A 24,805-nucleotide genomic window follows, 5' to 3' on the forward strand; every position below is an offset into this window, starting at 1 on the left:
GTGGCCTCATCAACAGGGGAAGGAATGGAGGTAATCGATATGGTGGAGCATGAGGGCTCAGAGATACTGAGCAATTCAGCAGTGAAAGATCTGCTCTTGGATCTGGCTCTTCTCCTCAGGATTGTTTTTTGGGTTTCTTTATGCATGAGCTAGAGCTTGAAATAATTTCTGTGATCAGGAATGATGACAATTTGAACACCTACCTATGTTTCATGATCACCTTCTGGACAATACAGCTTTTTTTCACCAACCATATCCCAGGGAACTGAACTAGAACACTGAAGATAAGGGCAAGGACCCTGTGCACATACTGAAAGTGTTTTCTCCTTCCTTCTTTCTTGTTTCTTGAGAAACACAATAAATTCTCAGTAATTTTTTTCTACGCCAGCCTTCCCTTCTTGCACTTCCCATATATTCTTTGTGTAAAAACATCATAGCTAATAATAAGAATGAATTGAACTCACCAATTTCACCAGTGACCCTGTCTTTTAAATAGAATATTATTAAATTCAACATATATTGAAAGAACAAGAAAAAATAAAGCATATTCCAGGGAACTGTACCTACCCATACACTTAACAAGATAGGTACAAGAACAGTTATACTCCTCAAAATGCATATTGTCAGTACCTTTTGCTTTTTTTAAACGCAATAAACACAGAAGCCAAGTAGACTCAGAACACTGAAATTATGTCTATATTATACACTTAGTGTTATGCAATGTTATTTGCTATTAGCATCTTAAAAAAACCTGTCTGGACATGCTGCTAGGAGAAAATAATTGAATGAGTGAAGGGAAGGAAGAGTATACACTGTTTAAATGGTAATGATAAGAACAAGCCTAATTTTGTTATTTTTATGATGGTAAATAAATCAAATTATTTTGAGGTATTTTTATTTATTACTTGTGAAGTCCAGCTAAGAGCATCAGACAAGTTGTGAACAGTACAAATACAGAAAAAAAGATACAGGCCTGATGATAAAGCTTTTGCAGTCAAAGTAATTGTTTTTGGGTTTTTTTTCAGAAGCAAACACTTTATTACTATTTTTGTTAATTAATGAAAACAAAATCTCTGAACAGTCCATTCTTGGGAAACATTTTGCTGTATTTGTCAGTACTTGAATAGGATTAACACAGTTATTTTTAAAATGCTTACATTGATAAGGGATGTTTCCACTTGCCATCATCTATTCCACAAACAATCCCCAGGCAGCCAATATAATAAGTAAAATAAAAACGTTCCCATAAACAAGAACAGTTTGAAGAGTATGCAAAAGGTATAAGTATTTTGTATACTTATTAACATCAGTAAAGTTTAGAACATTGATATAAATTTTCTAATTATGAAACTCTGAAATAGATGTAATTATTACATTGTTGTTAAGAATGTAGTTTAGGCACTTCTGCTACTCCAAATCATGTTGTTTCTTACTCTGTTTTTGCTCTAAAGAAAAATAACACCTAAAATTCAATTTCAAGTAGAAAGTAAAATCCTGCAACAGCTCCATGTCTCTGCTTGGATGGTAAATATTTACAAATGTAGGGAGAGGACCAGGTTCAGGATGCTGAGAAGCTTTTTGAGTTCTAGTTGTTCAACCTTCAAAAACTTCTAGAAAACTTTGTGACCCTCCCATACTGCATCCTCTACCATATCCTCAACCCTAGACACTTAAAAAAAGAAGATATTGTTGGAAAAGAAAGATAATCTGTTCTCAGCTGCCCAATTATCCTCCCATTAAAGGGGGAGTTTCCTCTTTCCCCTTATGTTTGAGTCTTGCTGATGAAACAAAAACAGAGCAGAGAAGGCCTCCAGTAAACTTCATTATTAAGTTACTTACCTTTCAGCCTACAAGCTGCAGCCACTAAGTCTTTCCTAGCACCTGTCTCCATTTATTAGCAAAATAAGAGAATTCTTCCCTCTCTTGTAAGTTACATGTGGTTTGCACAGTAACCCATTAGATTTCCCCAAGAGCTATTTTAAGATATGAACAAGTCTTACAGCTCCTGTTTATTGACTTGCCCTTTCTACAGGACTGTGAGGCTGCTGAGGCAGACAGGTAAATGCACTAAACAGAGAGACTAATAATGTAACAGTCTTTCTGTTTACAACTCCTCACAAGCTGCTGCCTACTAGGAACTGGCCAGTCACCTGGGACTTGTTGCCCTGGGACTTGTCACACATCTGGGACTGAGAGCCTTGGAGGAGATTCCTTCCTTATGAGATCAGTTTAAGAATTTCCCTGCCATTAAATGCTGAGGAAAGGATAACAAGAAAAGGAAGGAAAAGGAGTGAATAAGAGCACAATGTCACCCTAGAGGCCCTGAGAAGATGGTCATATTTTCATGTGTCAGGCCTTCCTCTCCCTGGGATCACATCTCTCTTCCTCCTCTTCCATGTGCACTACCAGATGCGGCATTTCTTGTCTGGGTTCATCAGGGATCCACTGGGACACTGGAAGCTCTTGGAAAAGTCCTGGCTATTGCTGACAGGCCCAGAGACACGAAGTGGCAAGGGACTGTGTGGATCTGTGTTCAGGGAAGACTGGAGCTTTTCTGGGTCCTGGTGTCCACACATTGCCTGAAAGGAAGCAAAATAGAAAAGTCAGTTTGGCTGGAAGTCCTCGTGTGAACAAGACTTAGGCTCCTCATGCCTCTCTCTGCACATGTCAGAGGGCGCTGGAGAAAACAAGGGAATGTGCATACATGGCTGACAACAAGATTTTCTTTGGATTGTTTTCCCTTTCCTTGAACTTCTCTGTCCCCATTCCACTCTCTGACAAGTCACCTGCCCTGGTTCTATACTGCATAGTCCAGAACACAGAAAATTGAGGCCACCTTGGCTACGCTCATGCAACCTTGGACTCTATCTAAAAAAGTGATAAAGATGTCTCAGTGCCTAGATTCAGCTTCTTAGGTGAACTCAATGAGTGCTCATCAACAAAGGAGAGCACTTACACAAAATCCCATTACTACTCTAGAGACTTGGGGAGGATTATATGACTTTACTGGTGTTAAACTAGCAATTCAAGTTTTCATTCTCATTATTTCAGTCCTTTTTATCAACAAATAATGCAGCTGCCATTTAGCCTCTAAAATGCAAATCTTGCCACCAAGACCCAATAAGCTGTTTTTTTCACACACCGCTCTGACTTAATAAACACACAAAACTTCTCCCTTTACACAATTAGTGACTTACAAGGATGTGATTTTTTGAGCACAGAAATCTCACCATTTATCATGAGGAACTTGGCAGCACAGCTATGCATAGCTGCACAATTTACTGCAGCTACCCATAGAATCAGCAAATTATGGGTGCATGTATTTCTAGTTATTTGTCTCTAAATAACATTTGAAACACTTTTTTTCACAATCAGTCAATCAGAGTGATGTGACATCCAGCTATGCACCATGATAGAGAAGTGAAGGAAGGAAGGGAGGGACAGATACATGACTTTTACAGTTAGATTTCACTTTCCCTGTGAAAGATTGCTCACAACAGCAAAAAAGTACTCAGAGGCTGGCAATGAAGCCTGCTTTCCCTGACACAGTTGTCTGCTACAACTTAATTTTGGTGGATTTCAGTGCTTGTAAAAGATATATTTGCAGACACGCCTTTTGTTAGCTTTGAGATCCATAACAGGTTAGGAGCTGTAAATATGTTTTTTAGCTTCTAAATAAGATTCTGGATCTCACAGAATCATTGGTCATTCTCAGTTCTGTGAAGAGGGGGGAAAGTGATTGAATATTGAGAAAGACAAACTGTAAGGATGTGGAAGAAATGGAGAGTGGAAAAGACACATGATTAGAATTCATTACATGAGCAAAACTGAGGTAGAAAAGTTGATCGTGTGAAAGTCCAATCTTAGGTAAACCCTCTTCTTTGTGCTTTTTCAGCCAATTCTTATAGGCCTGTGGAGAGATAAAATGGATAATTATAAATCTTCCTTAGACAGTATCACAAGTTCTTCTGTCAATGAAATCTATCAATCTAATATATATTTAATAAATCAGCAAGTTTGTATCTCTCTCCTCATTCTGAGGCTCTCTGCTGCTGGCCATGCCCTTAATGAATCTAAAGTGGGAGAACACAACATAATTACTTTCCTTACCATCTCAGATGCTACTACAGAGATACTGATATACACATTGTCATGGGGCATGGTAATTATACTATGAAAGAATGAAAATTATTTTCAAAAAATCACAAATATTTGACTATAAATGAAAGACTCTCTGCTTCCCAATGTTCTTCATGAAAGAATGTAATAAGTACTGTTTTAGACCTAGGGATCTCACACCACCCTCAGCAGTTAAACTCCTGAAGTACTGCTGAAAACATTGTTATGGAGCCATTTTACCATCACACAAAATTCTGTTTCATGTCTCAGCTTATTTCCTCAAGTATAACATAAGCATATGTACAATAGCATGCTATTGTAAAGGTGGTGAAGGGGACAAGTTGTCTTACATGGACATATTGTGGCTATGAGCAAAGTTTTGTGAGGAACCTCTCTCTGGACTAACAGAGGACATGCTGGGCTTATGTTCCACTGGCGCAGGTGTGCAAGAAATCTGGAACTGGAGGGGGACGTGGGACAGAGGAGCAGCAGGGCAATCTTGTATGTTATGTAGGGAAACAATGAGATTGCAGAAGTGGGTAAATCACAATACCTGGTAGGCGATGGCGAGCCCTCCAGTGTCAGCTGTATTCTCCAACAGTGTGAAGGTGCCATTGACATTAAAGCTGTAGCTTTCATACTGCTCAACCAAACAGTCTATAGAGCTTTGTAGTGCACTCCTGTTGCATGCAGGACAGCCCTCAGGCAACACTGTGAGGGGAAAAGTCCTAGAAGTAAAGCTATTTATGACATTTACCTATATTCCTCATACTAGTCACTGATTATTCCTAGTAGCCAGTGTGGACTGAAAAATGTTTTCCTTAAGTTCATCTACCTTAATAATATATGTATATATTGATGTAAGGACTAGGATTTCAGATCCTCTAAGGGAGTACCAAGTACTCTTCCAGGGGACCTAGAAGAGTAAATGGAGACACCATGGCCAGTACCCACCATAACCATAGAATGAGTGAAGAATTTCATGTGCCATGAAGACCCCGATGGCTCCAAAATTCACAGCGCTGAAAAATAAAGATGAAAAGAGTGCCTTTGGAAAGAAAAAGAGGGCAAAGGAGCATTCTTTATACTGAGCACAACTATGTGCTCCACAAGAGCATTCTACTCTTGCACCACACAGAAACACTTTCTATGTATTGTCACTCAGGCATGTAAAAGTGCAAATACAAGTGCAAATTGACTTAGCTATGCTTAAAATTGTACTATGGGCTTATTTTAAAGTATTTATTGCTAATAAACCATCATAACAATAAAGAGCCTATGAATGAGATTCGGCTTTTATTAGCTGTAATGACAGGTATTGTTGATGTTCATATGTGTCTTTATTGAACCTCTACTGTCTGAACTGCTGCACAAACACCAACTACAATGGTAACTGTACAAAAGCAGGACATTTGAAGAAGCAATCTTGCAACTTTTGTCTAGTGAGAAAGGATACATCAAATTGGCAAGGTAGATTAAAATCATGATGTTTTGACTGCAATACTCTGGTCTAGCATTGGCAACATGCAAGCAAAAAACTGTCCTAGAAACCTCCAGTAGTTCTTTCCAAAAGGAATTTCTATGGTTCTGTGCAATGAATTTACAAGTACTCTCACAAGGAAGATAACACTCAAAATGCATTCCCATTATATGAAATTATGGGCTCATTCTTTCTTCCCATGCACTGATTAACACTGCTGAAGCATGAAATCTTTGTACTAGATCATTATTGCATCACTGGGAACTCAGTAGGAGATCTATAGATGATAATTTATAAATTTTACCTAGAGAAGCTGTGGATATTCCACCCTTGGAAGTGTTCAGGGCCAGGCTGGATAGAGCTCTGAGCAACCTGATCCAGTGGAAAGTGTCCCAGCCCATGGCAGGGGGGGTGGAACTGGACAATCTTTAAAGGTTCCTTCCAACCCAAACCTTTTTATGATTTTATAACAATTGTACTGCTTTGCTGAGTTCTTATTTTAAAAATTATCCTCACAGTCATCTGAATTGACTTTTGCCAGTAAAGTTTAAACTCTGGAGCATCATCTGAGTAAATGCTATTGTACCAACTCACCAAAAGCTGATCAAGTTTTACTTATCAGTCTACTCAACTGAGGTGACAGTGAAAAAAATGTACTTTACTAACACTGATGCAAAAGGAACAAAAAGGCATAGACACTTTTTCACAGGGAAAGAATATAGTGAAAGCCCATATCACTGCTAAAAAAATTTCTTTTGTACTATTCTTTTGAGATGTCCTTTTCCTCATAATATAATAAATTAATTAAATACTGCAAGCACTAGAAGATCATAATTGAGAAAATAATTAATTTTAACTGAAACATGTTTCTTTGAAACTTCATCCTCTTGTCACAATGTGAGCTTATTTTTCAGTACGGTGGTATTAAGACAAGTATATATCCACTATAGACAAAGAGGACATAGAATTATATGTTTACATTCAACTGTTTGGAGTGCTTTTATTATAAGAAAAATTATTGCTTAAGAGATCTGTTCCACATGATGAAAGAACAGAACCAGAGGAGTATGGTCTAGAGAAATCTTGCTATTTCAGGAGAAGACTCAGAGTTAAAAATCTATTTGCTTAGTAGAAAGGGTTTCTTAAAAAAAATATAGAAGAACTGTGATACATTTGAAAAAGACTTCTGACAAGAAGTTGTTCTGTGAGGCTCCTATTTTCTCTGGGTTTAATTTCAGGAATCCTTGGAATTTAGAAAATGAGAGGTAAAGGTGGAATGTCTTCTTTGCAGTTAATCTACATGTGACTTCTGCCTCTTTGCTCTGGAGTAATATCTTTGTGTTAGTTCAGTTTCACCTAGATTCTGATTTTGCTTCAGCAGAGTTAATGATCACTCTCTCTCAGAATGCATCAAGCAGTATCCATCTGACTTAAAAAAAGATGGGCTTCCCCCCTTTCCTGTGTCTTTCTGGGATGCAGCGAGAAAAAGAAATTAAAGACAGACAGCCTGCTAAGATTCCTCCTGGAAGCATGGTGCAGCCCAGGGACTACACTCAGCTTGCACTTCTGAAGCCCCTCCATACCTGGGAAACTCCATGTGGAAAAAAGGACTGCGGAACATTCCAGCCGGAAAGACCACCATGTGGTGGCTTATTGAATAGTATGAATGCACACTCCAGGGGTGCACATGCCAGCTAGAAGCAAAATAAAAAAATAAATTAGAGAATGTACTAACTCCTTATCTCACACTTTGATCCTTTCCTTCGCTAAGCTTGCAAAAATAGCTCAACTGTTCACACAGCACCAGCAAACTATGAAATTCACATTCCCTAGAGTTACAGGTGTTTGAAATAAATCTTCAGTTGTTTATGGATGGTCAGAACTAATAGCTTAGTTTTCATAGACATTCTCCCTCACAATTTCCCTGTCAAGTAAATTAGGATTAGTAACCTCCTGTGAAGTCGTGCACAGAATACTGTGCAGGAGGTGTAACGCCCTAAGCCCATCTGTCAATGCTGTCTTTCTTCTGAAGCTTCCTATGTCCTGCCTTTGAGGTGACTCCACCAGCATTCCTGTCATCACAGTGCCTTGCTGTTGGCTTTGTTAAGAAGTCCAGGAGAACCAGCTATCACCCTTATTTAAGGGTGCATGGTCAAAAAAATGGTTTTTTTTCAGAGCTCTGGTGCTCTCTTCACAATGGTGGGTACTTTGGTAGCATGGCTCAGGCTCAATGAAGGACAGCCTGCCAGATTCAAGGTTTCTTTAAAGCAGGGTGCAGCAATGCAGACTTGTAGCAACATTCAGAACTGGTGAAACTACTTTCAGAGGTATTGAATCCAACTCTGCCCACTGGCTCCCACCTGCTGTTCCTCCTCTTCCACAGGAAAAAAAGATATAGACAGTTCTGAGACCTGCTCTAACTAATCCTGCTTTGAGCAGGAGGATTGGACTAGGTGATCTCCACGGGTCCCTTCCAACCTCAGCTGGTCCACAGGTATGTGATTTTGTTATATTTTTCAGATCACATCTGACTTACTTTTTCTGTGGGTTATGCTGAAGGAGCTTCAGGTAGGAATTTTCCCTCAGTACTTTCAAGCAAGCCACCACATTGAGGAAAAAAGTGTCTTCATTTATCTCCAGCTGAGGGAAGAGACAGGGGATGTGACTGTCATAGAGCATAAGTGAGGAATGAATTGAACAATTGAGAAAAAGAAAAATGAGAAAAAGTCCCATGGATCAAAAAAGGGTTAATCAAAAGAGAAACCAATGGAATACTTGTATTTTTTTCTCTCCCATTTCTAAAGACCTTCAATTTAAGATATGACAGGAATGTTATCTGAAGGCCAAAGAGAATATACAAACAGGTAAAAAATTACTTTTATCAGGCCAGCGCCTCTAAACAGAAGACAGTATAGGCAACAATATAGAAGCAATAGATAAAGGTTCTGTGGTCCCAGAACATTTTATGTTCCCAAAAAATGAAAATGAAATGTGCTCCAGAGGTCATAGCCTCTTTTGTAAGCAGACAAGACAGCAGTTGATACAGGTAATAATGAGGCAGGCATGTTTACATTATATAGCTCACATTCTGGTATTCCAGGTTCACTTTGTCAGTCTGGAGTATGTGAGCTGGATAACCAATCTCCACTTGTAGTTTGGATACCTAAAATAATAACAAACAAAAAATCAAACAAGCATACATAAAGAAACTTAATTGGCTTCCCATTCTGCAAGTCCTTTTAAAGGCTATTTCTAACCAATGTAAGCATGATCTGTGAGTCAGCCCTTCAAAATGACAGCTACTCTGTTTCAAGAAGACATCTTGTCCTGCTGCTCTGCTGTCTCAACTCTGCGACCTGAGGCCTAATGTTGTTCTACTCTTTTTCTTTGTATTGTCTTCTGCCATTCAGCTTTTTAGCTCTTAGCCTTGCTAGATGTATAAAATTGAATTGTATCTCAATAAAATTAATTCAGAGTATTCATGGACAGACAACAACTGAGCTGCTCTATGCCGACCTATCAATGTATGTACCCATGCATGCTGGCACTTATAAAACCACCTTCAATTTTTAGTATGAATATGATATCTATTTAAGACTGTGTGCCTGTAGCAGCAGGTAGGAATATATAAAGGTCTAGGTCTCTTCCATTCCTTCTCCAGAGGCTTCAGAGAAAGGAAGGCCTCAGTAATTTCTGCCTTCTGCACTCACCAAGGCTTTAGCATTTCGGCGAGTCTTTTCATCCATCCACTCCACCTGATCCAGGCGGTCACAGAGGGCATCTTGGATCACAGAGAACATCTGCTCAGCCTGCCATGGAGAAAAGAAGGCATGGTCTCAACTGCACAAAAACATTGCTCACTCTTAGCTACCATCTTCCCATGTTCTAACAATTCAACCACAGAGTATCTGGGGGGAAAAATCCATTTTGAGTGTGTGTGATAAAAGATTTCATTTTCTACAGAGATTTAGCTTTTCTTGGTGCTATTTACTCTTGTCACTTGATAGACTTCAAACTCTGCTAAACCAGGCGCTACACTAACTTTCCTCAAAAAAAAAAAAAAAAAAAGGAACTCTGACCACCACAGGATGAAAACAACAGCTTTTCCACATTGCATGCAGGTGGTTCTTTTTACTGTGGATCCACTCAGAATGTTTTCATATGATTGCTTAGTGTCTTTGCAATTTAAAATCTTATTGAGATAAATCACATTGATGATGAATACTGTTAATACTTTTATTCCAGGGAGTATACAGAGATTGCATGCATTTATAGGGCTGTCATAGCTATTGGTGCTGCAAATATGACTTTTCTAACAGTTGAGACAAAGATAATAGCTAGTATTTAGCACTGATTATTCTAAAATGACATCAATGTCTTGTTCTGACATATTCCCAAAAAAAGAGGGGAAGTGAATAAGCAGAGGAACAAAAGGTAGGAAACCTACAGATGATTTTGCTGCCTTGATGTGGTCTTAAGGTGACATGTCAAAAAACGAAAGAGGTGAAGCTGAACTCTGCTTAGGGGTTAAGATGATGAATACCTACAAATTTCTTGGTCTGCTCAGGAAAAATTTCTTGCACGATCATCTTCCCTAGGACTGGCTCAAAGAAAGAGCTGGTATCAGTCAAGCACTTCCTCCAGCGCTCAGCTGGGATCTGTAGGAACAAAGGAGTAGAGACACATGAGAGTGAGGACAAAAACTAGGAAATCTGTGGACTATCTAAAATTGATAGCAGTGAATAAGTAATGCAGTTCTATTTAAGCTACCACAGTAAACATTTCTAGTAAAACATTTATTTCCTTATGATTTACTCTATTTCTTTCCCCTCAAGATGCAGATTTGTATATTAGCAGACAAAAAGCCATAGAAGAAAAGTGACCATCTATATATTTTACCCTACTCCATGATACAGTACACTCAGCTCTCTAAACTTCTGAGGGTCATATCTACTCATACATTTCTTTTGAGAAAAAAGAAACACTTAATTACCATGGGAGAGTAGTTTTTCTCCCCAGATCTAAGAAACTCCATCCATCTAAGGAGGTATCAAGATAACATTCAGAAGGCATGAGCTACAGTGTTCAGCTGTTGGGGAGGCTGAAGAAATTGAGAAAAGGCTAACTCACCATTCTAGATCCCATTTTTCCATAAAGGATCTTATACAGCTCCAGGCGCGCATCTTGGAATTGACTGTCAAGGGCTGGGGAGAGATTCCCAACCAGACAAACAATCATATAAATGTGAAGGACCCTGTAGACAGAAAATTGAAGGCTGGTAACCATAAACACAGAAGCAAGGTAAGTGTCAGAAGAGTAACTTGAGAAATCCTAGGAACCTGAACAATGACGACAAAGAACTCTAAACAGAATACCCCTGGGGCTATCAAAGAGGGATGATTGACATGAGTTGAATACAGAAACTCCCCAAAACACTGTGGAGGCTTAAGGGGTAACTCTCTGCTGGGACACAGGATTCTTTATGGGAAGCTGGAGAAGGATACTTTTTAGGACAGGGTGAAACATATAGAATATTATGAGAGGCCTGTGGGATTATGTAAGATTTATGATGGCATGTTTATGGGAAGGACCAAAGGCAGGGAAAGGGAAGGATCATAGTGGACTGGGACAATATATGTGGGAAAATAGAGAGGAAAGCTGATAAGAGGGAATGGTTGAGTGTAAACTTGTGCTTGCCAGGGCGTCTGCCTGACTGAGCCCTGCACATGTTAACCAGGATTTGTCCTCCTAACTTATTAAAAGCTATTATTCAGTAACATTCTACTCACTGTGTGTGAAGATGGAACTGAATGCTGGAGAGATGACAAGTCTGAGTTGACTACTGGAGGGACTTTGGATCCACCTAGCTTCTGGAGAGAGCAGCAGTCTGAGAACTGGCTATTGGGAATACTAGTGGTTGGGAGCAGCTACTGAAGAGACCTGATAATATAGGTGTCCTTGTAACAGGAAGACACCAGAGTACCAGCAACCGAAGCAGAGCCACAAGACTCAGGGGATCATATCTTCATGTGATATAGACAAAGGAACACCGGGAGATCTTGGCCAGTTTCTTGAAAGACTAAATACCAAAAACCAGCTATTGGACTGAGCCACATCATGCGTGTGCACACACATATTTCACTAGTCTAGACCTATCCCAATCAGCTGGAGCTGAGGAATATAATCAGTCTGTGTTCATGTTGGTATGAGTGCTATGGGAGAATGGGTGCCAGTCAAGACACTGGGTTCTCTGTCTGTGTGACACACATAAATATATTATTTTAGATGTGTGTTCATACATGGTGCATGCATATGCAAACCTATTGGGAATATATGCTAAGCCATAGCAGTGGCCAAACCTGTGTATATAAAGCCACAGCAGCTTTGCTGTTGTTAGGCTTCTGGATTCAGCAGCCTCTAACACAGCAGCCTCTAATCTATTAAATTTATGGTATTTGAATAAAATATTTCTTGGGGCATGAACAACTGCAGCCATAGATATTGACTCCTACCTTCCCTTGTGCCATCTCTCGATGAGCTGTGACATGTTGCTTAAGTAATCCATGTCATGCACTGCAACTGGCTGAGAGAGGTTCATTGGCACAGGATGGAAAACTGCCTTGAGACACGCCAGCCAGTCAATTGCAGGTGCCTTTTCCTGCAAGTAAAACAAAGCTTACATGCTGAACTATGGATCTAAACTGGCTCACAAGAAATAATAGGGAAACCAGGATAGTCTTCCCAATAATGTTAAGAGATACTTTCCACAAGTTAAATTGATTTTATAATGTGCATCTTTAAGAGGAGAGCTGACTTTTTTAAAGGGAATTAACATGGGAAGGGAGAGAGTTGTGGGCTTGAAAAAACTGTCAGTAAAAGACCATAAGTTACTGGGTTATTTAAAGCTCAACAGGCTCCAAGTGTAATTTGCAAGACAATGGCATTTAAACACAGCATCTTATATCTCTTTTGATCTGGATCTTCAGAAAGAAGTCATGAATGCCACATGTAACTCTGTTGCTCAAGCTTTAAGGCACAGATACCTGTAGCTCCCTAATGGTAGTGTGAAAGAACAGCATCCCCCTCTGCTGTCTTTTCTGCAGTGGAGTGACAAATCGCTGGAGGTTAGAAATGAAGGACAACGTCAGGGAAAAGGAGTCAGGGGGACCATCTTCTGACCTTCCAAGTAGGACCCCCAATTTCTTCAAATACGAAAGATACACACGGAGAACCTGCAATACAGAGCACATCTTCAATGGAAGATATATGATTAGTCACTCCATCCATCCCTCCATCCACACATCTATCTTGACCATATAAACCTCAGTCTTTCAAAACTACTGCAGACCCAACCCATCCATAAAACTGTCTTCTTGCTGCAACATCCTTCTGTAATTATTCACGTGGAATATGCTTTGCCAAGTACAGCTCCTCTCTCAGTGAACAACACTGAATTCCCAAAAGATTATTTTCCTCACAGCTCACAATTACTTCAAATACTAGAATAATTTTAGAGATGTATGCCTGGCATCTCTAGAATCATAGGAGAGAAAATCAGTGATATAATGAGACAGTATTTTAATGGACACAATATGTCAACTTCTTGTTTCTATTTTCATGAGGTTTCAGAGAAATGCTTGTGAGAGGTCAGGAGTTTTTTGAGGATTTTTCTGAAAGGCTCAGATTGAGAAACTGACATAACTCAGTTTTTACGAAGTTCAGAAATGACAAAGTTCATTTTGTTACAATGTCCCAAGGTCAGAGAACTTGTTCCCCCAACATATGTTCAAACACTTTAAAATAAGCTGAAAAATGCTAGCTATCCCTCCCTGCAATACACAAATTTTGTTATAAAGCCTTATTTTGGACAAAAAACATTTTTTAAAAAACATTCATTCAAGGTAAAAACTAAAAGGAAGCCCAGGTTCAGACTACTTAGCAAATAGAAATTAAAATTGTAATTATAACAATTCTAAACTAGAAATTTTAATCCTGGCAGCTAAAATGTATTACATTTTATAATCTATCCTCTGGAAAAGTTGAGTTTCATAAAGAATTCTTTCTGGAGGCATTTTCAGAGGTCACTGACCGTAACCCATGGAAACAGACCACTCTGAATCAGGAGGCAATTCAAGGAGATCCCTGCATCAAATAGCTATTTTTACCTTTCTTCAGCCTCTGATATGTTACCTCAAGATAATTGTTCTCTTTGAATTCACTCTCAAGTGGAATATCAAACTCAGGATGGTCAATCTGCAAAAAGGAGTAAAGGAAAAACTTATTATTTTCAGAAATGCAAATGTGAGGATATTTTGGTAACTTCTGTATAATGGAATTTGAAATGTTATTAACTTGCTTTTACTTTTGGAAAATGTTTGCTCAGTTCTTCAGAGAAGGACACAGGCTTAACTTGAGCAAGTCTTGGTCTGACTTTTTACTTACAGTGCTTCCTTGAATATGCTCTTTCTTTAGCATACTCACCTGAATAATATTGGTCTTGGGGTCAAAAGGAGTAGGTCCCACATGGACTCTAAAAAATGGAAAGGTGCTGTATCTGCTCATGAGAATCTGAAGAGTTTCATTAAAATCTTTTGTTTCCCCCACAATTGTGTTATGCCATCCACCAACCTAGAGAAAGATAGAAATGCTGCAAGTGAGAAAAAATGTTTGGATCTGTAGTTGGTTGGTATTTTTTGGTTTTTTTTTTTTTTTTTTCTTTTACACCTAGAAGTTCAGTCATTCTGGTAACTGAGAAGCAACAGAGCAAAAAAGCACCAAGGGAAACTTGTGAAGCGTTCTACATACCCTACTGGCTTTAAAATGACCTGACACTTTCCCTTAAGCAAAGCAATGAACTGCAAAATGACACAAGAAAAACGAATTGTAATTAGCAACAGAGTAAGGTGTGCAGAAAAAAATGCTGGATAAGCAGGAGACAGGAAATAGGTCTCATTTTTCTAAAGCTATCTGGGAGAACAAACAGGGACCAGTGATTACTGGACCCACCTCTCTTACAAGCAGATTCACAGGCAGGCCTGTAGTCACTGTTCCTTTTGCTGGAAGGTTCTGCACCCTCTTTTGACAAAGTGCATAAATGCTCTGTGCTGGAAGGAAGATGTCCAGCCCTCCCTGGCACGAAGAGGAGTCTCCCAGAATAGAAAGAGAAGGATTTTCTCCTTTAAATTGTAGGCTTGATTTTTCCCCATCCTTAAGTAATATACAAGGTTATGAGGAGAGATTCAGGTACTGATGTCAGAAAATCAGTTTGTGAAACAGCATTTAAAGCTAGAAGATTTACCACTTGGCAGTTGTGCTGGAACCATGACTAGTGTCAGATTCTATGAAAGTTACATCATGTAGGACTATATGACCGCACCTGCCCACTTTCCTTTTCTCTGCAGGAATTCTCTTCCTAAGGGAGAGGAAACAGCACAAACATTTACCTCATTTAGGAGGTCCTTCAATGGCTGAGCTCCTTGGGATTCTATTCGTTCAGTATCCATGCAGGAACGATAAAATTGTATTGCTTTCTCCTTGGCTGAGCCTCTTATCCCAGACTGTGGATTTTCTGAAGAAAAAAGTAGATTTAAAATTTAAAAAAGCAATTTAAAAAGAAGTTGGGACAGCATTAGAGCAGAGAACAGTTTTAAGAAAATACTGTACTTTGATCCAGAACATTTTAACAAATACATCCACATTTCCCACAGTGACCCAAAGCAAGAGACCTTCTAGCACCATGATTCTTCCTGAGGCCAAATATGTGAGGTTTTTTGCATGGAAACAGGAGCATAACAGGAAGTTGGTGCATATCTAGACTTCAGTCCCCCATGGAGACAGCACACATCACCAGAGTGCACATTCAGACTACCACAGCAACAATGGCCTACTTTGACAAGGTAACAGGGTATGGTTTGAGTTGCTGTCAGAATTTAAAGTGTGACTTTCATCTGTTACACTTGGCAAGAGGAACTAAAATGTTTAAAATGCAGCTACAGTAACATGCCATGCTCAAAAAATAAATCTGTGCCTGTAATTATAGAAGAACGAAGAGAGGGGACTCAGTCCCTGTTAGGAATGATTATGCTCAGTCACTACTACTGTCAGATCTGACTGAGGCAGATGCCGAAGGTAACACACCAGTCATCTGACCCTACCTAAAAGCCTTTTCACGATCAACAGGTTTTCTTCCAACAACACATCAAATACGTTTAGTGATTCTTCTCGGGTTCTGCTTGACTGTTTGCCTTCCCATCTGCCACAGGCATATTTGTAGAAGTTCTCACAGGGGTTAACAGTGTCATTCCTAGAATTCAGAAGTCTTTCCAACAGAGCAGGATCTGACACAGCATCACAGGATCCTGAAGAGGAAGTATATAAGAGAGAACTGAGAAGTAACAGTGGAGAGTGAGAAAAACTCCAAACACAAATGTTTTAGGGGACATTTACCCCAAAAGACTTATTTTGGTATAAACTCCTTTGCATGCAGTGTTGAATGTTGAGGAAGTGTATTCTCTCTTTCATATTCCAGGAAGGGATAATCTGTTTGTACTATCTAGGCAGCCACAGGTTGGGTTATTCTGCCTTCTCAGTGTCTTTCCTCTGAGTCAGCCAAATTTGGCCACATGATAAACAAGAAGCAACTGATGGTGTCAATACATGATGCAAGAGAAGGACATAGCACAGAGAAAGGAATAAGATTAAAACATGGGTTTTTTTCAAGAATAAGAAATATTTTTCAGGATGACATTTGTGAAAAGAGAACAAGAATATTTTTAGAATATCTTGCTTTGATCTATACTTTTCTTTTTCTAAACTGCTTCAAATTGCTGGGTATACATTGTCATTTTAGTTCAGTATCTTATATCAACATCAGATCAGATGAATTTTTTTACTGAAATAATCCACCTGTAAATCAAGGTAAGACTTCTCATACTATGGTTTCAAAGTAGACATGGGAGAAGTTAGGCAGAGTGGAAATGGACTAGATCTAAACAGATTTTCCATGGTCTCTGCAGTCTTTAACATATAACAAGAGCTAAAGAAAGAAAGCTAGGTAAAGGTTCAACAGTGCTTATTTTGGAGCAGGGAATGTCTGTATCCATCAATATAAATGCACCTACTGTTTTGAGCTTTCTATATGCAGAGATATTCTGAACCATATGAACCATTGTGCAGATAATTCTTTAGCAAATTTGGAAGGTGAATTAATGTTTCTGGTTCTCCATTAGCGAGAAACTCTGCTTTTTTCTTTTTTTTTTTTTTTTTTTTTTTTTTTTTTTTTTTTTTTTTTCTTTTATTCTTTGACTGCACTGATCTGTGCTAGAAAACCAGGACTAGATTAAGTCAGAGATAGAAAGGCAAAAGAAGAGCTCCAAGTCTCAGATTCAGTTCAGTTTCTTGACAACAGAGAGAGCAGAGCACATTGATGAGGTGTAATACAATATAATGCTGTTCTCTCTCAAAATTGGGCTCAGGCATATTAAATAGCAGGCAGAGGAGGACAGATGGGGATGATCTCTCCCCACTGTGACTCAAGGAAGAGGTAGAAAAATGTACTTTTTTGACAAAAGGTGCTATGATTCCTGGAGATTCTGAAAGTCTGGTTCTTAATACTGATGTTAAGCTTAAAACACAGTGGAGGCAGGTAAGAGAGAAAGGGATCTTAAAAATGGGGTGGATGAGGAAGAATGGAAAAGGATATCTCATATTATACCTAGAGCACAAGTCATCACGAGGTAGGTGATGAGCAGTGTAAAGCCAAGGAGAGTACTAAGAAGTGCACACAGAAGTAGGCTTTTCCCCTGAAGGCATCGTTCTTTCTTTGCACCTGTTCTCAGCTCCTGGTCACAAGTCTGAAGAGACAGAAAAAATCAAGAAAGAAAAATCCATATTAAGATTAGCATTAATAACATACTCATCTCCCACCTAATCGACTTGAAAATCATTCACAGGACGAGTGCCAAAACACCAATAGTCATCCAAGTCAGGTACATGACTCTACTCCCATGGGCTTTCTCACTTTCTTCATTCACTTGTTTTTTCAAGCTGTATCTGTTGCATAGTGTTATGAATTACTCACTGAAAATCCAGCTTGCTATGAGGACACTTGTCCCTCCATGGTTCATTCTAGTTTATGGAATCACCTTGCATATACTTCCTGAAGATACCAAAGCCTTTTTGAGTCTATAAAGCTAATAATAAGATGGCTAGGACTAGTGGTTCTTTATTCTGCCAGAGTCTGGCAATCTGAGCACTAATTTCAGATCTCTCCTCAAGAAATAAAGTACTGCATCCAAAGCCCTCTAGTCCAATTCAAGTAAGAGAAAAGATTTTTCTATTCTACAAATTGGAGTAAGCTGTAAATTGCTGAGATGATCTTATATAGAGACAGGTTTTATGTCACTTAAATTTAGTTATCTTCATAATCTAGGTCTGTCGTTTTTGTCTGTGGAACAGGCTAGGGACCTAATGAATACACCTTCTGTTTTAGATATCTGTTTTAGGATGAGCTGAAGCATTCTCCAGAGATATTTGTCCTTTTCTCTGTTGGCTGCAAAGGAAGCCAGATGACTATCACAAGATACACCCCTAACATCTACCTGGATATAGTTAAATATTATGACATTTTCTCTCCTTCTGCATACTTTGAAGTACATAAGATTGGAGAATAGCTGTTTATGAAAGAACAGACACCGGAATGCATGCTGGTAATATATAAAGAAAGGGAAAGAACTGAAAAAAAATGAAAAGTGAAATGACTGGAGTATACAGTGAGAAAAGGGAGGCAGAAGGGGGGGAAAAGCCAGAAGATAATGGAAAACCTCAGCTGTAGCAAACAAGGAGAAAATCTCACAGCTGTGAAGGCTGATGGAAGTGCTATTGGGAGAGTCCTACATGTCACTGTCAGGGCCTGGCCTGTACTGTCCCCACAGGCTCAAGTTTAGCTCCTCGTTCTATCCCGATTCTTTGAAAAAATAGAAATCTGTTTGAGAAACCTTGTCAGACCTTGGAACTCTCTAAGGCAAGAAGCAGCCTTAGTGCACATGCCCACTTCTTCACTTGGCCGTCTGCAGCTCTCCTCTGCGGTCTCCATCTGAGCTCTGCTGCAATGGCAGCCATGCCTTTGTCTGGACAGGCATCCCATTGATCTGGATCCTGATCATCACCTACAGACTTGATTCTGCAAGTTTGCCCTTGGACCTGCCTCCTCACAAGGGACTTGCCTGGCAATCTACACTCTTGGTTGACCCTGAGCACTGTCACCAGGCCTACCTTACACCCCTAATGCCCATACTGAGGGGTGCACCCCTTGCTTTTTAAGTCATTGCTTCTTGCCTGTCTTGTCATGACTCTCAGGTTTCAGATTGTCACCTCTCTTCTGCCTTTGCTGCTCCCTTACAATGCTAAACTGCATTTGTCACCACTCTTGGTATCTATGTTCTTTGCCACAAGACCAGGAAACATGGATCTTGACAAAAATCAGAAGAAATGGAGCAAAATCTTACAGGAATTAAATATGTCACAGTATATGCCCCTTCACCTAAGGGAACATTAGGGAAAGGAATGAGTCTACTGTTAATCATCTGGATTAATATACTATTTTCAACTTCTGCACAAAAACATTAATAGCAGGGAAAACAAAAATAAGCAATAGAAAAACAGACCTCATAATATTATAATCTTTCAAACGTGAGTTTTATTCAATCTTGAATAAAAGCCTCTCAAAGGCTTACTCAGCTCCTGGAAATTACTAACAAAAGTTGAGTGCCTAATGCTTTTCTCGTTTAAAATCCTATTCTCCTGACTTCTTCCAGAAGGATACAGAATAACCAAATGGAGAGCAAGTACATACAAGTGACATTAGAAGTTGCTAGATACAGAACATGATCATACTGGCAAAGAACAGTGTACAAACTACAAAGGAGGAAATCCAAATTCCTTTCATAAATCCCTATAGCAAAACACTTGTTTTACTCCTGGAGTAAGAAAGTGTCACAACAGTACCACAGGGAACTGAGTGGAAAAAAATTAACTTAGCTGGTAAAGGAAATAGGAAAACTATTCTTTGGCATGCAAGCCTTCATCTCTCACCATTTAGGAAAGAGTGAGTGATTTACATTCACAATTCTCCTGACTTCTCTGCTGCAATCAACTTCTTGCTTTTAGCATAGCAAATCTAGCCTATTCCTACCATGAAATAGTAACAATTTTGCAATTATTTGGTTTCATGTTATCAGAAGACATTTGTTTCTCTCTTTTGTGTCATAAATGTCATGACTGTGGAGATACTAACAAGAAACTGGTATTTCAAGACTGTCTGTTGGATTTTTATTTAACAGTCGGCCTTGTTCAGGCCTATGCATTATGTTTATTTTGAAATGCAAAATGCATAAAATAACAGATTTTTAAAAATCTCTAAGAGAAACAGCACTACCCCCCTCTAATCCCCACTGTGAAACAACTAGAGAAGTACCTGGCTAGAGCAGCATGCCCAAAATAATAACATAGCACAAAACAAATGACAGGGGAGTGGAAATTGATTGTGGACCTCTACATAGAGACTGGATTATGGTCTATGTTATGTGAACCATAAGCATAAAAATTGTTCTTGAAACACTTCACCTTCCATAAAAAATGCCTTTCTAATCTTGCCTCTGTAACTGGGGTGGGATTTGAGAGAAATTGTGGACCTACATGAACAGAGGAAAAAAAGAGGAGGGCAGTCATATTTAGTTGTCTTTTATGTCTTTTTCATGACAACAGCTTAAACAAATCTAGATTGACAAATACCTGCTTTTTCAGTACTCTTACACAGATACTGACCAGAGCAAAATCCCTGTCAGATTCTTGATCTAGAATGAATTTTCCTTTTATGCCACAATGGATTAAGTGGTTCACAGGCACTAAAATACAGACCCCTTCCTAAGCCAGTGATTCTTGGCCAAGGCAGAGGTGTGGATTTAACTAGATGAACCCAGAGGTGGCACACCAACACTTCCAGGGCACAGGATACAGGAACATTACATAGCTTACAGGAAGCAGCAGCACTTTATTGTGGCATGTTTTGAGACCTGGTTGGTTCATCCAGCATGCTCCATATAAAGATACAAGTGAATGCTTTGAACAAGCCAGTGTAAAAGGACAAAAAGACTTCAACATCTGACAGGGTTTTCCCTTACAGGCCTCACTTATGGGTGAGAAGAATAATCAGTATTAGTGTAAAGATGAGTGCAATTTCCAGTACAGTTTTAGTTCTTTCATGTTTTTAAGCATGTGCAAATGCTCAGATTTAATTGGGTTCACTAGAGATAAGTGAGAACAAATGGCTGTAAAATGATTAAAAGATTAATTGTAAATTATTATTATTGTAATTGCTGTAAATTATAAAAATTTATGACTTTATGTTAATGTACTATGTGTATCATCTGACTCAAATGCAAGCATGACTTGAGATAGCATGATAAGTACTGTTATCACTAAAGCAAAAACTGTTTGATACAACTAAATCAGCCAAAGCATTTGATTTTCCTTGAGCATTTCCTTCTTTCTCTTTGTGAGCTATTCCTGAATTCTGAAGGGAGGTTGAAGTTACTCTGCCTAATTCTTTCTCAGCTTGCATTTTCACAGTGTTTAGTGCTGTTACAGAAAAAGAAACATCTAGCTTTCATGAAAATTTTAAAAATGCGATCAAAGGAAAAGAGAACTGAAGTTATTTTTCATAACTATTTACCAGATAATGTAGCAGTATTGTTTTTCAGCCAGTAGATTATTCATGAATTACTGACGTTGGCTGTTACCCAAATCATGTTTATCACATTACTCACATGGATGGCATATTTTCAGACTAATACCCCAATATCACAAAAACCTTCATATTCTTAAATTTATCTTTTGGCAGCAAATTATTTAAGCACATAAATGGAACCCATTAAATGCCATTTGAGAAATATTTTAGCCTGCGTTTGAAATAGAGTACCTGCTCACTCACATGGAATACAAAACAGAAAGGTTACTGAATTATATTTTGGAGTACTAAAATTGTAAAGCAAAACCATGGCCAACAACTAAAATTATGCTTACAGTCTGATCTCAATCACATATAAGTTTGGGAATGGATATACAAAACAAACATTTCTGCAAATTCTTCAACTATAAAAATGTAGACAAGATGAATATAAGTGACTGCATTACAGCCACAGTCAAACTGAACAGATCTCAATGTAAGAACACACGCTCATTTCAGTGTTTACATTATTTTGTAACATAGAACACTTCACTTATCTCTGTTGCCCTTGAATGTTTTGTACTTTTTTAGCAACCTTGAGCTGACAGTTCAGTTCAGTGCAATTTGTCTGTAAATATACAATTAAAACTTTGCTAGCTATTTATATAAGACATCAAAGCAGAAAAAGGACATCACACTACATGGGAAGCAATTAGGCTCACCATGTCATTCTCGCATTCCAAAAACTATGCCTTGTTTATCCACAACTATTTGTAGGAGAGAAACTGCACATTTCTGTGTGAGTACTTTCTTATAATACCTTGCTGAAAAAAATGGAGATAGAATAAAAGATGCCATTGTTATTTTTATTATTGTTGTTGTTGTTATCATTATTACTACGACTAATTGTTTTACTATTACTATTTGTTGGTCAGTGCTTCAAACAGTTCTCAGAACAGCCATTAGGGCGACTAAGAGGAAGGGCAAGAACCCCTAAGTCATCACACCATATCCCAAATCATTAATTCTGAGACCTGGACAAGACCTTTCTGGATACAAACTGTCAAAAACTCCATTACCTCAGTCCCCCAAGGCAATAAGCAGTGTAGCTATGAAACAGGAAGGAAAAGCAAGGTGTGCAATGAAGGTCCCTCAGCAGATTACAAAACAGACCCATTTCCTTACCTGTGGAACAGTGCTCATGCTTGTCACTGAGCAGACTTTGCTCCTTCAGCTGCCACAGTTGTGAACTGTGTTTACTTGTTTGCTATCAGTCTTCTGTGCCCACACACTCTGCTGAGTTCGGAGACAATCTCTTCTTCCCAGCTTGGCTGTTTGCTGTAGGGAGGAGAAGTGAGAGGAAAAGCTCGGAGACAAACACACTTAGAGAAAATGGGAGGGAGGGAAATGGTGTTTCTGCATCTCTCCACCCACTTTCTTAACACCTCTTCTTCTCATAAAAGGATATTTTTTTCCTTTCTGTGTCTCTGTGACCCACCTGCCTTTCTGTCTTTCGGAGCTCCACTGAAATATTTTTGAACATAAATATGTGATTCTCTATCTCCCCCAGCCTCTTCTCAGCTATTCGCTGTTTCTTTTCTCTCCAGCAGCCTCAGTATCCTGCCCACCCAACAAGCCTGTTTTGGTCTGATATTCTCCCTGCCACTAGCCTGTTTCAACCTGCTGCCGCCTTGGGGCCTGCAGGCTTCTGCCTATTGCTAGATAGTGTGGGCTAGGGATCCTAGTGCTCCTCCTCCCACAAGGAAAAGCCAAGGTGCTGACTTGCTTCTTGCTCTTGCTTTCTCAACTGTGCCCTAGTGTCCATTCAAGAGGCGAACACATCTGACTTTTTCTCTTTCCCATTAAGATGCATAGAAAAAAAACCCATTAATTACTGATTCTATTTAGAGTTTTTCATTGCTTCTTGGAAGATGGCCAGCTTGTGTGTCTTTGCTTATTTAAGGAGGAATATTGGGAAGATTTGGGAGGGAGGTTTCTCTGCCTTGAGGACTGGGAACCCAGATTACTTCTTTGAGACATTAAAAACTGAACAGGAGAGTGAGACATTGGGATCTGAGACCTTCTCAACTGGCAGCTGTGAGCTGAGAGAGGTAGTGGGGACCAGCTTGGTGTCAGCTTCCAAAGTGCTTGAAACATGCAGAATACCGGGGTGGGACTGTTTGCCTCCCAAGCCTGCAAGTCTCTGAGGAGAATATGTTATCTTGGTTCACTAGTCTGAAGATAATTTGATATCTGTTCAGTTGTTCAGATCTCCTATCAACCTGATTTTTCCCTATTTCTGTAGTGCTTGCATAATTTAATACTTTACTATCACAACATATTTCTCATATGGCTGAAACCAATTACTTCCAGTTCTTTTTAGCATTCAGGTTACTGGTAGCTATATATTTCTATATTTACCAAACAGCTCTAAATACAGTAAGAAAGTCCTTGCATAATGACAAAAAGGTCCCTACTAACCTTTCTTTCCTTGCAGTGCATCACTTCACCTTAACATCAGAATCCATTTTGCAAATACTTCTCACATAAATTGACTGAGATTTGACTTAATGAAAGCAACAAAAAAGTATTTTGTTAGCCACAATTGAGATCTCACAGTGAAGAGATCTTTGTAAACTATCTGGACAAATTTGTTCATGACAATATTCACCTTATTTATCTGTCTTAACTGTATCTGAACTCTTCCACCTTCATAATTACAGGATCTAACAGCTGCTAAGCTTTATGTAATGAAGTAAATTTTACTTCTCTTTTCTCTATGAACACTATCTAAGTTTTAAAATTTACCTGGGCAAGGAATTTATTGCCTTTTTTGATTATAAAATGGTTATGATCATTTTGAACACTGCAATTAAAATTAAAGCAAGTAATTAAAACTTGGCTGAAGTATTCACTTTTAAAATGACACTTGAGAAGACAAAAAAAAAGCCTTTGATCAATATGCTGGGAGGATATGTTTTGCATTAATGTGGTTTCCTACACCAGTATCTTTTAAACAGGTATTCTCATTTCCTCTTGATTAAATGAAATTTTACCACATACTTTGGCAAAACAGTACATTGGTATTGCCACAACACATGGATTGTCCCGCACACGCTACCTAGAAATGCTTTGAATGTGTATGTATGGATGATTTTTACCAGACTTGTAAACTAATCAGGACACATCCTGAAAAGTAGATGGATCACAACTTCATTTCAAGAGTGCATAAGATGTTTCAGGAAAGGAAAGCTGAGAAACCCTCTCTTTCTCAATGAAGAGCACAGCTCTTTGAATTAGTACACGTTTCAATGGTGCTGTGATGCTGAGAAAGCTGCCTTGCAAGATCTAGTGTGGTGGTGATATTTTTTCTCCTAATGCATTACACACCATAGTAACATTATATGTTGGATCTAATCGACATTATTGTTGGATTCTCAATACTGTTCTGGGAAAGTATGCTCCTGAGTAGTATTCAGCTG

At 38.8% G+C, this 24,805-nt stretch overlaps 1 protein-coding gene across 5 annotated transcripts; it reads right to left on the reverse strand.

Moving 5' to 3' along the window:
- Positions 1-877: 877 nt before the first annotated feature.
- On the reverse strand, positions 878-23,129 carry KEL (Kell metallo-endopeptidase (Kell blood group)). Of its 5 annotated transcripts, XM_039717785.1 has the most exons (20): positions 22,822-23,123; positions 22,509-22,661; positions 17,313-17,451; positions 15,754-15,957; positions 15,043-15,167; positions 14,606-14,806; positions 14,081-14,227; positions 13,790-13,852; positions 12,643-12,831; positions 12,112-12,257; positions 10,730-10,853; positions 10,147-10,257; positions 9,310-9,408; positions 8,685-8,762; positions 8,136-8,239; positions 7,183-7,293; positions 5,074-5,141; positions 4,673-4,830; positions 3,818-3,910; positions 878-2,579 (listed from the first exon to the last, which is right to left on the reverse strand). In XM_039717785.1, exons 2-20 carry the CDS (start codon positions 22,524-22,526, stop codon positions 2,403-2,405), a joined length of 2,355 nt encoding a protein of 784 aa, XP_039573719.1. In that variant the 5' UTR covers positions 22,527-22,661; positions 22,822-23,123; the 3' UTR covers positions 878-2,402. The 5 variants fall into 5 exon arrangements, 3 of the variants coding, with proteins under 3 accessions (XP_039573719.1, XP_039573720.1, XP_039573721.1); XM_039717786.1 differs by lacking the exon at positions 14,606-14,806 and having other exon boundaries at positions 22,822-23,117; XR_005628493.1 differs by lacking the exon at positions 878-2,579 and having other exon boundaries at positions 3,819-3,910; positions 4,673-4,847; positions 22,822-23,129.
- Positions 23,130-24,805: the final 1,676 nt, after the last annotated feature.

The sequence above is a fragment of the Passer montanus genome, unplaced genomic scaffold, assembly GCF_014805655.1.
Source record: "Passer montanus isolate IOZ18808 unplaced genomic scaffold, ASM1480565v1 scaffold39, whole genome shotgun sequence".
NCBI classification, from domain to species: Eukaryota; Metazoa; Chordata; class Aves; order Passeriformes; family Passeridae; genus Passer; species Passer montanus.